The 14,565-nt window shown below is 45.5% G+C and overlaps 1 protein-coding gene across 1 annotated transcript in view; it reads left to right on the forward strand.

Moving 5' to 3' along the window:
- Polr1a (RNA polymerase I subunit A) overlaps positions 1-14,565 on the forward strand; it is a 63,915-nt gene that overhangs the window by 24,796 nt on the left and 24,554 nt on the right. The window contains 3 exon segments of the mRNA NM_031772.2: positions 2,391-2,645; positions 7,108-7,299; positions 13,961-14,110. Of these exon segments, the coding sequence (NP_113960.2) occupies positions 2,391-2,645; positions 7,108-7,299; positions 13,961-14,110 (597 nt within the window).

A 14,565-nucleotide genomic window follows, 5' to 3' on the forward strand; every position in this document is an offset into this window, starting at 1 on the left:
GGAAACTAAAGATTAACTTAAAGGTTAGGTCAGAGGGGAAGGAGTTGGCAGAAAGGTCATTTTCTCCGTGACAAGGGTAACCTCTACTTTTTCCCCTGGGCCTCAACAAAAAGGAAGTGGTCAGGATAGCCTAGGCTTGTTTCTCTGCCTGGCTGCCTGAGCAGCCTCTGGCCCCATGCCTGCCCCAGCAAACTAACCTGGGCACTGGGACACACTAATTTTCACCACAATATTTATTTAGTGACAAGAGGAAGGAAAGGCCTGGGAGGCAAGGGAGGGCCCTGCACTCCCAGACTTCTGTTTGGATTGGCGAGTGTCTGGCAGACTGGCCTACATCTTCCCCGCTGCCGTGAAGTCACTGCATTCAGACTCTAGGCCCAGCCTGGGCCAGATCAGGCCAACTTTTCCCTTGAGACGCTAAGGAAAGAAAACCTCAGGCTGTGTGACGCACTGAGCAGCCAGTGCCTTAGGCAGATGCTCATGGGCCTCCTCAGAGCTCGGGTCTCCTTGGAAACACATGGAGGTCTTGCCTGTGGGGGTAGGAAGGTTGGAATTCCTCAGAAAGCAAAAGTACAGACTCTGCTCTTAGGGCTGCTAACCTGTTCCAGCTGAGAGAGAGAGAACTTTGAGGGAAACTGACAATGACTGTGGGAGAAGGGGGAAGATCTCTTCACAGCCTGAAGCCCAGCTGACCGGCTCACCTTAGCCAGCTTCTCAGGGTGCCCACGGGTGGGCCACAGAAGGATGCAAGACCTATTTCCTCTTGCCTCTTAACTGCTGCGACACAGGGGACCTGAGGAGGAGAGATGGTTGCCAAGGGGCCATATCCTCTGGGGCACCTTACCTTATGCCTGTCCTTGTGGTTTGTAAAGTCAGCTTTGAGGGAAAGATATTCTGTGAAAGGAGCATGACAGGCTGGGTTTGAAAGGGGAAAGTAGGATCAGTGTTTGTCTTGAAAAGTAAAATGTCTAGTGCTTTTTTATTCTTTAAAATTTGTATCTTCTGGTTTTCTCCCTTCAGTAAGCATGGCGTTTTTGTTTTTGTTTTTGTTTTGTGTGTGTGTGTGTGTGTGTGTGTGTGTGAGAGAGAGAGAGAGAGAGAGAGAGAGAGAGAGAGAGAGATTTGCTTTCTTACTGCATTTATTTATTTGGGAAGAAGTCAGAAACTACCCCTGCATGTGTGTGTGGAATCAGGATAATTTCTCCTCCTTCCATCATGTGGTTCTCTCCTTTTGTCATGTGGGTCCCAGGGATTGAAGTCAGGCATCAGTCTGGGAAGAAAGTGCCATTACCCACTGAGTCATCTCTGGCAGGCAGGGGCAGGAGCAACATAAGTTTGAGACTAACTTGGACAACACAACAAGACACTATTTACAAAAACACGCGGAAGTAATATGCATTCTAGTATGAACAGTACTAAGATCTGGGGTGGTTAAGGTGTTACAAGTGCCTTCACACCTTTCCTTTTAAGTCTGTGCCCCAGAGGCCTAGCAGTGAGAACCCACACACCTTTTCCTATGTGCAGCTCTCCTAGACACAGCCAAGTTGATTTCCAGTCGTTGCGCCCCGTCTCCTTACTGGGATTTTGGTTTTGTTAATTCTTGTAGCATCACACTAGACTGGTATTGATCTGATTTAACCTCTGCAGTCACTGTGGCACTCTGTCATATATATATACTGGAATTTACTGCCATCTTTGTGAGACAGTTAGGATAGTTCTACTTTTTTACCATTGTAAGCCAGGCTGCATAAACATACATTCTTTTTGCTTACCTTGGTGCTTTTTTCCCTTCTGAAAGGCTAAGAGGAAATGTTTAAATGTCACAAGGGATATTTTCAGATCGTTTCCCCCAAGATTCTGGCAGTTTTTAGTTTTTATACTTGTTTTGAATTTTCGAAGTGTGGTATGTTTTCAGGGGTCACTGAGATTCAAAGCCTTGTCTTCCAGCCCTGGCTGTGCTGGGAGAAGCTGATTCTAAGCTGTGGGATTCATGTATGACCTTGGGGGGATTTGAGAAGCCTGACAAGTTCAGATCTGCAGAAACATTCAGTCTCGGAATTTTATCTGTTTCTTCGTTAACTCTGAGAGAGGAGTCCAGGGCTCTGGAAGGCTTCATATTCTGAAGGTAGTGCATACTGCACGGGCACCTGTGGTCAGCCATGTTTGCTCCTTATGCCTCTGCGCCTAGAAGCAGAGTTGGAGCTGAAAGGCCAAGAGCAGAGGGCTAGCCAGTGTTTCTCAGAGTTTCTAGAGCTCTTTTCCAGATTATTTAGTTAACTAGAACATGAGCCATACTGAGCTCACCCAGGTGAAGTGTGGTAAGCCCATGGAGGGATCAGTGGTCCCTCAAAGTTCCCACTGGTCCTCACCTGCCCTCCATTCTGCCCCAGGTGTGCCGGCATGTGAAGAATGGGGACATTCTCCTCCTGAACCGACAGCCCACCTTGCACAGACCCTCCATCCAGGCCCACCGTGCCCACATTCTGCCTGAGGAAAAAGTCCTGCGCCTTCACTATGCCAACTGCAAGGCCTACAATGCTGACTTCGATGGAGACGAGATGAATGCCCACTTCCCCCAGAGTGAGCTGGGCCGAGCTGAAGCCTATGTCCTGGCCTGCACTGACCAGCAGTATCTTGTTCCCAAGGTAAGTGACCTTTGAGACCATGCCATAGTCATCACCAGCAGGACCTTGGCTTGGCTGGGCAGCTCTAGGACAGGAGTGTGTGGAACCGGAGGTCCTGGGTTTTTCAGCTCTTAGTGTCTAAGGTCAGAGAAGCGTTTTTGTCTTGTTGTGACTTAAAACCTTAGGAGAAAACCTGGGGCAGCCATCCTACAGAGCCAGATTTGGTAGTTGAATAATAGCATTTAGTTCCAGACTTGGTGCATTCTCTAACTTGCTGGTCTGGCAAACTTTCACATGCAAGATATGAAGACTCACTGAAGACTGAGTCTTTAGCTATGACAGTCCAAGGCTTGGGAGTTTGTCTGTTGGTTGGCTAGTCTTATTTTTATAATTTTCACTTTTATATTGAAATTTAATTACATCCTGTCTTACCTCCAAACCTTCCCATACCTCCTCCTCAATTATATGGCTTTTTATTTAGTTATTGTTATGCACACTTGCGTGCGCGCATACAGACACACATACGTGTAGATGTTTATGCATTTTACACACACATACACAGAGAGATATATCAGTTGGGACTGGGTTCTCTTCATTTTGACCAGTTTTCTTTGACGGGGTGAAAGGGTATTTAGAATACAGTTAAGAAGTCGCTAATTTAATGGTATCAGTAGCACAGCGCTCCCAGGTGGTTAGCTAAGGGCCTAGTAACAGACATGATCTCCCTTCTCTTGAGTGGGCTGTGAGTTACTGCTCAGACTTGAGTGTGCCATTGCTTCCTCACAGGTACCTTGCTGTGAGGGTCACTGTTGTCGTTCACAGACATCAGCTGAGCAGGCTGTTGGTGGCCTCCCTCCCTCAGTAGCTTGCAGAACACCTGTGAACACTGGTCCTCAGGGAGGAGGCTTTTGGGTCAGATCTAGCTTAGATCCTCTGAGCCTGTGACTAAAGTGCAGGATGTCTTGGCAGTAGAGAGCTGAGTTCAACCTTTGGGAGACAGTCAGGGGCAGCCTCAGTAGTTTATATTTGAGGGATGGTCTCTTGGACTCCCATGACAAACAGCTCAAAGGGAGTTTTTCATGCCTTCTTTTTTCTAAATAATCTATGGCATGTGGGGGGAATGTTGTCAGCCCAAATAGATAACTTCATTTAAGTTATATGTGTGTATGCATACATACAAACTTAAATGTGTCATGTAATTTTAGGTAAATAAAAAATAGTGTGATTCCTTATGGCTTTTTTGGGTATCCCCTCTTTCCTGCTATCTTGGTCTTACTTCCCCATTTCCAAGTCTGAATTTTAAGAGGCAGCATAATCCCAGGGTTCCAGATGAGATTCCCCCTATATCTCATGAAGATGTGTCTTTGAATTCCTCCTTTTCTCTCCAAGGCTGTTCCTCCTGGGTAACCTCAGGTAGTCAGAGCTGTCTAAGTGGACATAGGGGACATAGTGTCTAGTGGACATATTGCCCTTGACCAACTAACATGTTTACTAAAATTTCAGAAGTCTGAATTAATGGGTGCTTATGGGAAGAACACAGCAAAGAAAGCCAGACTGAGGAGAAAGGGCTGAGGCCTTTGCAGGCTGTACAGTTTCTTGGCAGTGATACAGCATTCGTTTGGAATGTGGTAGGATCTGAAGAGACTAGAAATAGTGATGGAAACCTCAGGCACCACTTCCCAAGTGTGTCTTCTTTGCCAGGCACTGCAGAGCGCGTTGGAGGCTTCCTGTACGTCTAATGTCTGCACTTGCCTAAGGTCACTGAAGTAGAAGGGAGGGAAAGCAGCTTCCTGGTCCTTGTGCTGTTGGCTGTGCTATAGAGAGGGACAGCATGGTCCCAGGGCATGCTAGAAGCCACCCAGCAGTGCCCAGCACAGTCTGCTCCTTAGATCTTGGCCATCCACTCTGTCACCCTGGTGTACCACTGTGCCTTTACCTGGTGCCAGTTTGTGCCTAACTGTGCTTTTTCTGTAGTAGGCCACTGGTTACCAGAAAGACTATAAATATAGAAGGGGTTCTGAGCCCACTAGGCTGTTTGGAAATTAGAAAACATAATTTGCTAACATGAAAATTGGTTCTTTACCTTTTCATATAATAATAACAATGGTGAAAATAGTAGTAATAACAGTAGTAGTAGCTGTGATAGTGATCAGAAGCCATAATACACTGACCAGGCCTTGGGCCTCAAGCATCCCCCATACTCCCCTCAGCCGTTTGCAAATGTTTTCATACACAATGGCCTTAGAAGTAGGTGCTATGTACAGGTGAAAGAACACCAAGAAAGTAAGTTGTCAGCCAGTGATGAGGCCAAGACTCAAACCTCTGAGTCCTTAGCCATACTTGATGGTAGGGCTAACCTGGGCCTAGGAGGGCCTTGTGGCAGAACATGACACCATGTCAAAAGTTAAGATTGTGGTCAATTTTATTTATTTTAATCTTAAATGCCAAAAGGCAAATGCAGCATCTTTGGTGGCAGTGCACTCAGAGTAATAAGCTGTCGAGGAGGCTGTGGCTAACAGGAAAGGGACGTTTGGGGGCTTTGGAGACTTTTCTTCCTTCCTTTTCTCTCTGTTGGTCAAATAAAATAAAAACAGGAACAAAGATCCAAACTAATAACCTAAAATACACACACACATACGCACACGCACATGCACGCACACACACACACACATACACACACGCACACACGCACATGCACACAAATACACGAGTCTGCTTTGTACTGACCAGCTACTCCTGGGCATGGGGCCTGCCCTGGAGTATGGTTGATTTACTCGATGTCACTAGGGAAGATAGATTTTTTTTTTTTTAATTTATGTTAGTAACTTGAAGTCTTCATTAAAATGGCTGCATGAGCCATCTGGTCCTGCCTTACATTTAAGGCATCTTTCCAACCCATCTCTAAGAAGTCTGAGTTCTCGTAGACTGGTCATTGCTGTGAGTTCTCGTAGACTGGTCATTACTGTTGTTGGACCATTTGACAAGAATGTTTTCATTCTGACTCTTCCAACAGTGAGTTGTGAGGTCCTGAGCCCCTCGCTGTGAAACATAGCTGTAATGTGACAGTCAGATGATAATGCTCTTTGAGCTCTGTTCTCGATTTAATCTCAGATTCCTGTAAACACAGAAACATTTTAAGAAACTACTTACAGAATGTCAATGAGTGTAGCTATTTTTACTTTGATTTGCCTGTGTTGTCATGAACACAGACCTGACAGATAAGGTCTGGGAGACTGGGGATTACAAAGACTGAAAATGTCTAATGAAATTAATGTGGCCACTGAACCTGGGGTTTTTATAAAAGCCCGTGTTTTGGCCTTAGGTGGGTAATACCTTCATTTGAACTCACCCTGAACCTCATGCTGTATTCTGAAAACACACTAGTAAAGGACATTCTTTCCCAATAGAATCAAACACATCAAGACCCTTCCCTGGCCCTATAAGACCCCTGAGCCCTTAAATTCTTCCTCCTGCCTGAGTCCATCATCACTGCAACATTCTCAGATGCAGTGTGAGCGCCCCTCCGCAGTCTGCACTGCCACTCTCAGATGCAGTGTGAGCGCCCCTCCGCAGTCTGCACTGCCACTCAGATGCAGTGTGAGCGCCCCTCCGCAGTCTGCACTGCCACTCAGATGCAGTGTGAGCGCCCCTCCACAGTCTGCACTGCCACTCAAATGCAGTGTGAGCGCCCCTCTGAAGTCTGCACTGCCACTCAGATGCAGTGTGAGCGCCCCTCTGAAGTCTGCACTGCCACTCAAATGCAGTGTGAGCGCCCCTCTGAAGTCTGCACTGCCACTCTCAGATGCAGTGTGAGCGCCCCTCTGAAGTCTGCACTGCCACTCAGATGCAGTGTGAGCGCCCCTCCGCAGTCTGCACTGCCACTCAGATGCAGTGTGAGCGCCCCTCTGAAGTCTGCACTGCCACTCTCAGATGCAGTGTGAGCGCCCCTCTGAAGTCTGCACTGTGGTCCTATGTTCAAGTCAGCATTGTTTCCTCGATGGCTTCTCCTAAGTAGGCCAATGATCTGCCTACTTAGGCACACAGTAGGCTCTCAGTAAATATTTGTTACATGGATGAATGATTTACAGAAGTTCAAGACCAGAAATGTGTGAAAACACAAAAGCATAAAACCAAGCTACAAAACCAAGAACACGACTGACAACAGCCAGACCAAACGTAATCATAAATGCCAAAAATCTGCCGAGTAACTAGAACCAGATGTGATTAAATAAGGAAGGCCTGTGGAACTGGATGAGTTTGAAACACATTTGCCTTAAGATAGAAGATAGTTGGCAAAAGTTGAGGCCAGAAGTAAGTCCTGGTCATGTGATTTGTGAGGTGGTCTGTTTGTGAGTGAGGGTATGGAGCGCAGAGTCTGGGCTTCGTGTGAGCGCTCTTGGTAGGCTCACCTCCAAGCAGGTGGTTAGATGGAAGAATTTGACTTTAAGTTCGTCTTTACTTTCCTTGTCGTTTTGATTTGCAGGATGGCCAGCCCTTGGCAGGACTGATTCAGGATCACATGGTGTCGGGTGCAAACATGACCATTCGGGGATGCTTTTTCACCCGGGAACAGTACATGGAGCTGGTGTACCGAGGGCTCACAGACAAAGTGGGACGCGTGAAGCTCTTTCCTCCTGCCATCCTGAAGCCCTTCCCGCTGTGGACAGGAAAGCAGGTAGTTGGGAGAATAGCAGCCAGTGTCTATTTTAAAAGGAAACAAATCACTTATCTAACAGTTTCAATTCCAAGAGATCCTAGAGCAGAGACAGAAAAATCTCTAATTATGAAATAATGTGACTTTCCTTTTGGGTTGCAGCCCCAAGGCTGGGAAAACTCAAAGGTGAATCTACTAAGAACAGGTTGCATGGCTTCTGTGTATTGACTCTAACATAACTTGGTGCCTAACTTGATTCAGGTATAGTGCTAATGGCAATGGCGTTACATCTCTACTGATAAGGTTCATTGAGAAGTACCAAGGGCCTTGCTGAGTTCTTTACACTGGGGTTTTTTTTGTTTGTTTTTTGTTTTGTTTTGTTTTGTTTTGTTTTGTTTTTTAGTGCATAAATCCAACCTTTTCTCTTTAGATGATAATGCTGAGACTTAATGTTAAATTACACATTCAAGGTTATTAGAGACAGAACTGGAATTCAAACCCAGGATTTTATTAATGCCCAAAGTAACCATATAATAGTATAAGTGGAAATCAAGTAATAAAATACACTACAGCATATTCTTCTGTTGCCTGGGCCTCCAAATTCAGCTTCAAGAGTCTTGACTTTTGTCTGTAAGAGGTGGGTTTGAATTAGTCTCTGCAGCCTCCTCCAGTACTATAATTCGTTCAAGTCTGTGAACCTGGGATTTGGCGAGTTCTAGTTGTAAAGGTTTAAAGTCAGTGTTTTATGAATGTAGCAATCCATTTTGTCACTGTAACAAAGTACTTTATGTGAAGAAGAGTTTATTTTCTGCCAGGGTTTCAGAGCTTGCCATTTTGGCCAGTTGACTTTGTGCTTCTGGACCCTGGTGTGTGAGTCAGGTCATTATGGTAGGGAGCATGTGGTAGAACAAGGACTGAAAGGGCAGGAGACAGAAAAAGAACCAAGAAGCAAGGAAGACAGACCCTTCAGAGGCATGGTCCAGTGGCACTGTTCCATAAACTCCTCAGCGGCTTAGCCCAGTGACGGTGTTAGCACTCTCAAGATCCAGCCACCAGCTAGCAGCGAAGCCTTCAACACAAGGGCTTTGAAAGAATAGTTCCCTTTAAATTGTTAGAGCCACTCAGCTTGCCTTGCTAATATTTTGTTTAGAATGGATGTTACTTTTCTCACCACTGTGCCAATAGACCTGACATGACAGGAACTTGAGGGGCTGCATTGCATGCACAGCCAGGAAGCAGAGAGACAGGAACCTAATACTGGTGCTCAGCTCACTTTTACTTAGACTGAGACAGTCTCCACATTCAGGGGTGACTCTCCTCAGTCAGACTGTCCTAGGAATACCCTCAGACACCCCCAGAGTTGTGTTTCCTCAGTGAGTCTAAATCCCATCAAGGTTACAGTGAAGATTCACCATCACAAATCACAACGAAAATGCTTTACTTTAGTGTGTGTGAGAGTGAGTGTGAGTGTGAGTGTGAGTGTGTGTGTGTGTGTGTGTGAGAGAGAGAGAGAGAGAAAGAATGTGTGTGTGTGTGTGTGTGTGTGTGTGTGTGTGTGTGTGTGTGTGTGTGTGTGTGTACAGGTGCTATGGCATTCATGTAGAAGTCAGAGAACAACTTTCGAGAGTCAGTTCTCTCCTTCCTTAGAAGGGCCTAGTGAGTGAACCTGGTTGTCAGGTTTATACAGCAAATGCCTTTGCCTACAGCCATCTTGTTGGCTCCCAAGTACTTTTTAAGCAGATTATGGGATCTTAGTCTCTTAGGGTGTTCTCTTCTCTATGCCCTGTCTGTCTGTCTGTCTGTCTCCGCTCAGGATGTGATAATTTTGTTTCTTCTCACTTTCCTTGTCCAGCACCCCAACCAGAAGCTCAGCTTTCTCATTCACTCTAGATTTCACTTTAGATTGCTTTTATAAATGGTTTATTAATTTTTGTATTTTTATGATTTTATAAAAGTACAATTCTTGTATTTGTCCTTAATAAACTTAGTTGTTAGGTCTGCCTTTCACATTATTTTTCATTGAAGAAATAATAGAGGTTTGTTGCTCAACAGAAATACAAAAACATAAAAGGAAAATTTCCCTCCCTCTCCATGTCCATAGTCAATATACATACATAGTCTTCCAGAAATAAGAACAGGACATTATAGCATCCTTAGAGCGTCCTCAGGGCTGCTCAGAACCTGTGAGCCCTGATAAAGGTCTACAATTTTTAAAAATACTCATTTATATGTAGTTTATGTATATGGACATTTCATCTGCATATCTGTCTGTAAATCATGTGCATGCCTGGGGCCCTTAGAGGCCAGATGTGTCAGATCCCGAAACTGAAGTTACTTAGCGTTATTAGCCACTCTGTAGGTGTCGGGAGCCAAGCCTGGGTCCTCTGGAAGAACAGCTAATGATCTTAACCACTGAGCCATCTCTTTGCACCCATACCCCTATTTTTGTGTCCTGCTATGTAGTCCAGGCTGGCTTTGAACTTGGGTTAGTCCTGCCAACATGTGTTTAAAGTCACCCCTCCAGCTGACGTCAGGAACCTGAAGCATGCACCCTCCTTCCTCAGCACGCACCACTCACTTTTGTTTAGTTGAGTGAGCCCCCATCCTTTGAAGGACAGTTTGTTTATCAGTCCTTTTCTTAATCCAGTTTTTATTGGACACTTGTTTTATGTTGTATTCAACCCCCTTTTCAGTTGGCACCCTACTATTTGTACATAATTACGGTGCAGAGGCACATTGTGGTGTTTCTATTCGTGAATGCAATGTATAATGATCAGATATGGATAGCTGGAACGTCTGTCACCTTAAATGTTGATTATTTCTTCATGATGGGAACTTGCCATGTCCTCTGTAGCAGCTGTTCTGAAATGTGCAGTTATTGGCATCCAGGTATCCTGCTAACGTGAGAGTTACCCTTTGTTAAGCAGCCCCCTTGAACCTGTTAACCACCCTGTCTCCAGCCCCTTCTCAGCTACTCATGGCTTCTTCTCTACTTTGCGCTTCTCTGAGGTCAGCTTTAAAGCATATAGTATCTGCTTTCTGTGGTGTGAGTATGTTGGAGTAGTACGTACTGTCTCTCAGGCTCATCTCTTGCTACAAATGAGGTTTCGTTGTTTTTAATGCCTGACTAGTATTCCCCTGTGGGTATCACCGCCTGCTCTTAGCCATTTCTTTATAGATGGATGGCTAGGTTGGTTCTGTGTCTTGGTTGTTGTGCTAGAGGAAGTGTGGCTGTCCCTTCCGTGAATGTGTGCCACGTGGGAGTTCTGCCTCTAGTGTGTTTGAGGAAATTTCATGCTGTTTTCTGTAATTATTACATGAGTAAGCATTTCCCTTTTCCCTGGTTCTTGACAAGCCTGTTTTTAACGTACTCCACATATGACAAGAAGTTTACTTAACTGTTTTTGTGCGCCTAGGTGGCAGACCCAAACTTTTCTGTAATTGTTTTATAATTTAATTCAGTGTGCTTGATGGTATAGGGTGAGCCTGTTCCGACTCTGCACACTAGAGCCACCTCTTTCTCGTCAGCATCACGTGGTGTTTAGTGATGTGAATGCTCCCAGTTGATTTAAGTGTCCCTTATTGGTAAGCATGAAATTTTTAATATCATTTTAACTAGTGCTGTAGTAAATATCTTTTCTTCATATTCTAAGATATTTCATTTTATTTTACATCAATTTCTAGAAATTGTTATCCAAGGATATTTACATTTTGAAACTTGTAAAGAAATTCTGCCTCCTTGTCCCACCCCTAAGACTGTATGACTTTACCTAATTTGTGCATTTCCTCTAAATTATTTCAAACAATATAAGGCTTTAGAGTCTTGCTTCTTCGATTAAATAATCATTTTCTGAAGGCTACCTGTGCTATACTTTGGGGATTTTTTTTAATGACTGACAAACATTCTGTTGTGTGAAATACTGCAGTTTATTCATTTTCAGTTGAAAATGGATAATAAAGGTTGTTTCCACTTCTTAGCTATTGCAAGAAAAGCTCAAACGAAGTCTTCAGATGCTCTTTCTCTTGTACATGAGCTAGCAGGCCATTTCCCTGTGTGTGAATTACTCCAAATTCCAGTCTCGACCGTGCCCAGCTCTGGCAACACCCCCACTAGCCATATGTTGTTGTGGTTACATTGCAGCTTGTGGTAAGCAGCCCAGGCAAGCCTCCCTCCTGCCCCGACTCCTTTCCCCATTCACCATCATGATACAGCCTTCTGTGGAGTTGAGCTGTGGGGAGGATGAGCCTTCTAATTACTGTCCACTCCCCAGACAGTGTCACCTGCTTTCTTTATTTTCATTTCCTACTTAGGTTGTTTGTGGTTGTTTGTTTTACTTTTATGCACACGGGTATTTTGCTTGCATGTGTATCTGTGCACCACTTGTAAGCGGCGCCTTTGGGGGCCAGAAGGGGGCATCAGACCCCCTGGAACTGGAGTTAATAGGCAGTTAGCTGCCATGTAGGTGCTGGAATTGAACCCATCAAGAGGGGCCAGTGCTGTCAGTCACTGAGCCACCCCTCCAGCCCCAGAACCTGTAATGTCTGTCTGTTTGCCCCAACCCTGCTCCCTCTGTAGGAATGTTCTCGGCAGTCCATGTCCGTCATTGTCATCTGGGACACTTGACTCCCTCTGTGGAGCGCCTGCTTGAGAAAGTGTCTCTCCTGGCCTTCTGTCAGCGACTGTTTGCTGAGTGATAGTCCTTCTGGTTGACTCTGGAAAGACCATGACTTTTCAGTACTAAAATGAATTCTAGTTACATCAATTTTACTTGTGGCATTTAGCTCTGGAAAAGCTGATTGGTATCAGGTTCTGGGCTTATCAGTCTTCCTTATCAGTGTAACACCCGCTCTTTAAAGCATTTCCTTTGCTCAGCGTGTAGACCTGGAATGTATTTACAGTAAATGGTCCTGTCAGGAGTTAAGTCAGAACAATCTTTTGTCTAAATATTTGTTTTCCCAGGATTAATGTTATAATTCTCCCTCTGCACCCCAACCCCCACGGATAGTATTGCAGAATGAGGCCTTTGGGAAATGCTTAGGTCGCGGGAGCAGAATGCATGGGATCAGTGCCCTTGTGAGTCTTCTAAGCACTCCATCCTCAAAGTTAAGACAGTAAGAAGTCTTCATGAATGAGCTAGAAAGCATGGCGCTCCCCAGACTCTGAGTCTGCCCCATTTTGTCCTCCTCTGCTCCCATGACTATGAGGAATACGTTCTGTGCTGTTAGGGGTATTTGGGTACAATAGTCAGATACTTTCCTTCTCATTCAGGCTAAGCCTTTCCACTCACCCTTCCTGTCCCTTGCTCTAAACACATGATCCTGTTGCTGACTGCCTGGTCATCTTACTAAAATAGCCGTGCCCTCTTGTACTCTCCTCTTACTTCTCCTCGATCTGTTTCCTCCAAAGCAGGATCCCCGAGGGATCAAGGCTCTGTGGAGCACTGTTCTCTCCTCAGGGCCTGCCTCATAGTCAACACAGGGTAGCTAATTGCCAGTGAATGAATGCATCTTGTCTGCAGGCTGTCAACAAGCAGTGCTGGTCCAGAATGTGCTCCTCAGTGCACGACCAGTACCAGACACCCAATCCCTGATGCCTCACTCCGTCTCAGTCTGATGCTTAGGCCTCCTGTGGGGAGCTCTTACTTAGTTTTCATGTCCCGCCTTGAGAGTACAAGCTCATGTGCAGGGAGGGAGTCGTTAAACTCAGTGGTGCTTGCCCCTCCTTGAGGACAACTGAGGCGGTGGGGAGTCTTAGGAGCCTCACTGGCTCTCTCAGCTTTGCTGTCTTTTGTTATTTTACCACATTATCTGATGCTTGCTTTGACCCCAAAGCAATTTACATTTTCCTCTCCTTCCTTTGACCTGTTCAGAAATTTAACGCAAGTCTTAGCGGCTACTCACTTTAGGATAAGGTGTTTTAGGGAATAAAGATCCTGTGACATGTAAAAGTGACTTCTATTTGTCTGAGGTAATTGTCATCTCGGAGGCTTACTGCCTCCCTCTGCTAACCTAGGCCTGGTCTTCCCAGCTGACTGATTCTGCACTGCCCTCCCCAGCTCCCCCACTCCCCACTTTCTCTGCTTGGCCTCATACTGACTTTGGCAGTTTGGCCTGATCTTCTGGTTCAGTCTGTTATCATCTGGGTCTAGCTTGTTTTCTCTTCAGCCTGTCTCTGTAAAACTCTCCCAGTAAAAGTGCTCTTCCTCCTCCCGCTCTCCTCCTCCTCCTCACCTTCCTCCTCTCTTTGTTATGCTTGTTCTTATGTTGCCTCTTTCCTCTCTCTTTTGAGAATCAGGCATCTATTCTGTCAAGTCTTTTCTCTGATTCCTCATTTTGCCTCTCAATTAGACATCACTTTCAAACATGAGTTCTTCCTTCTCCAAACTAACTTTACCTTCATTGTTTGGGATTAGAGGTGTACTAAGGGGGTGTCTGTGTTCCAGCCAGAGGGAGTGGAGGTACGTGCTAAGGCTGAACCACAGCACAGCTAGAATTTTAGTGAGTAGCACAGTCTCGGGGTTCACCTGTGAGCAGATGCCTTCAACAATGACGCTTTAGTGTATTTTGGGGGAACTTGTCTCTCAGGACCTGTTTGCCTTACTGTGCCTTAGAGCATGAGGTGACAGTCCTGAAAGAGCAGTTATCTCTTCCCCTTCTGGCATATTGTCCTCCTTTTTCCCAGGTCGTGTCGACCCTCCTCATAAACATAATCCCAGAGGACTACACCCCCCTGAATTTAACTGGAAAGGCAAAAATCGGCAGTAAAGCCTGGGTGAAGGAAAAGCCTCGGCCTGTTCCTGACTTTGACCCTGACTCCATGTGCGAGTCCCAGGTATGGCTGCCCTTTATAAAGTTGATATCTGTTCCTGGAGGTAGGTGGATTAACTTAAAAAACAAGTTTAAAAACTGATGCCATGCCTCTGAAGACAAATTTTGTCCAAGGTGGTATCCACTTGTGTTTAAGATGTGATCAGGGCTGACCTCTGCCCTGTGGCTCTCAGTATGAAACACCTGCTGACTGGGAAGGCGCCCCAAAGCTGGTGCTGATTCTGCAGTGCTCACAGCATAGAACTCACGCTTTCCTCCAAGACCTCTGAGTGATGTGAGTTTGCCAGATTGCTGTGAGGTTCCCAAATCCCACCTCCAAACATTCAGAACCAGACTTAGGGAAGGCCAGTGTGCTCACTGTCCAGTGCTTCACCCCTGTGAGAGCATGCTCACACCAAGACTACCAAAGCCCCTGTGTTCTTGGTAAGCAAGCATCTCGAGTGTGTAGCTGGCTGTATT

Source organism: Rattus norvegicus, chromosome 4 (genome assembly GCF_021556685.1).
Source record: "Rattus norvegicus strain SHRSP/BbbUtx chromosome 4, alternate assembly SHRSP_T2T, whole genome shotgun sequence".
In the NCBI taxonomy this organism is placed as follows: Eukaryota; Metazoa; Chordata; class Mammalia; order Rodentia; family Muridae; genus Rattus; species Rattus norvegicus.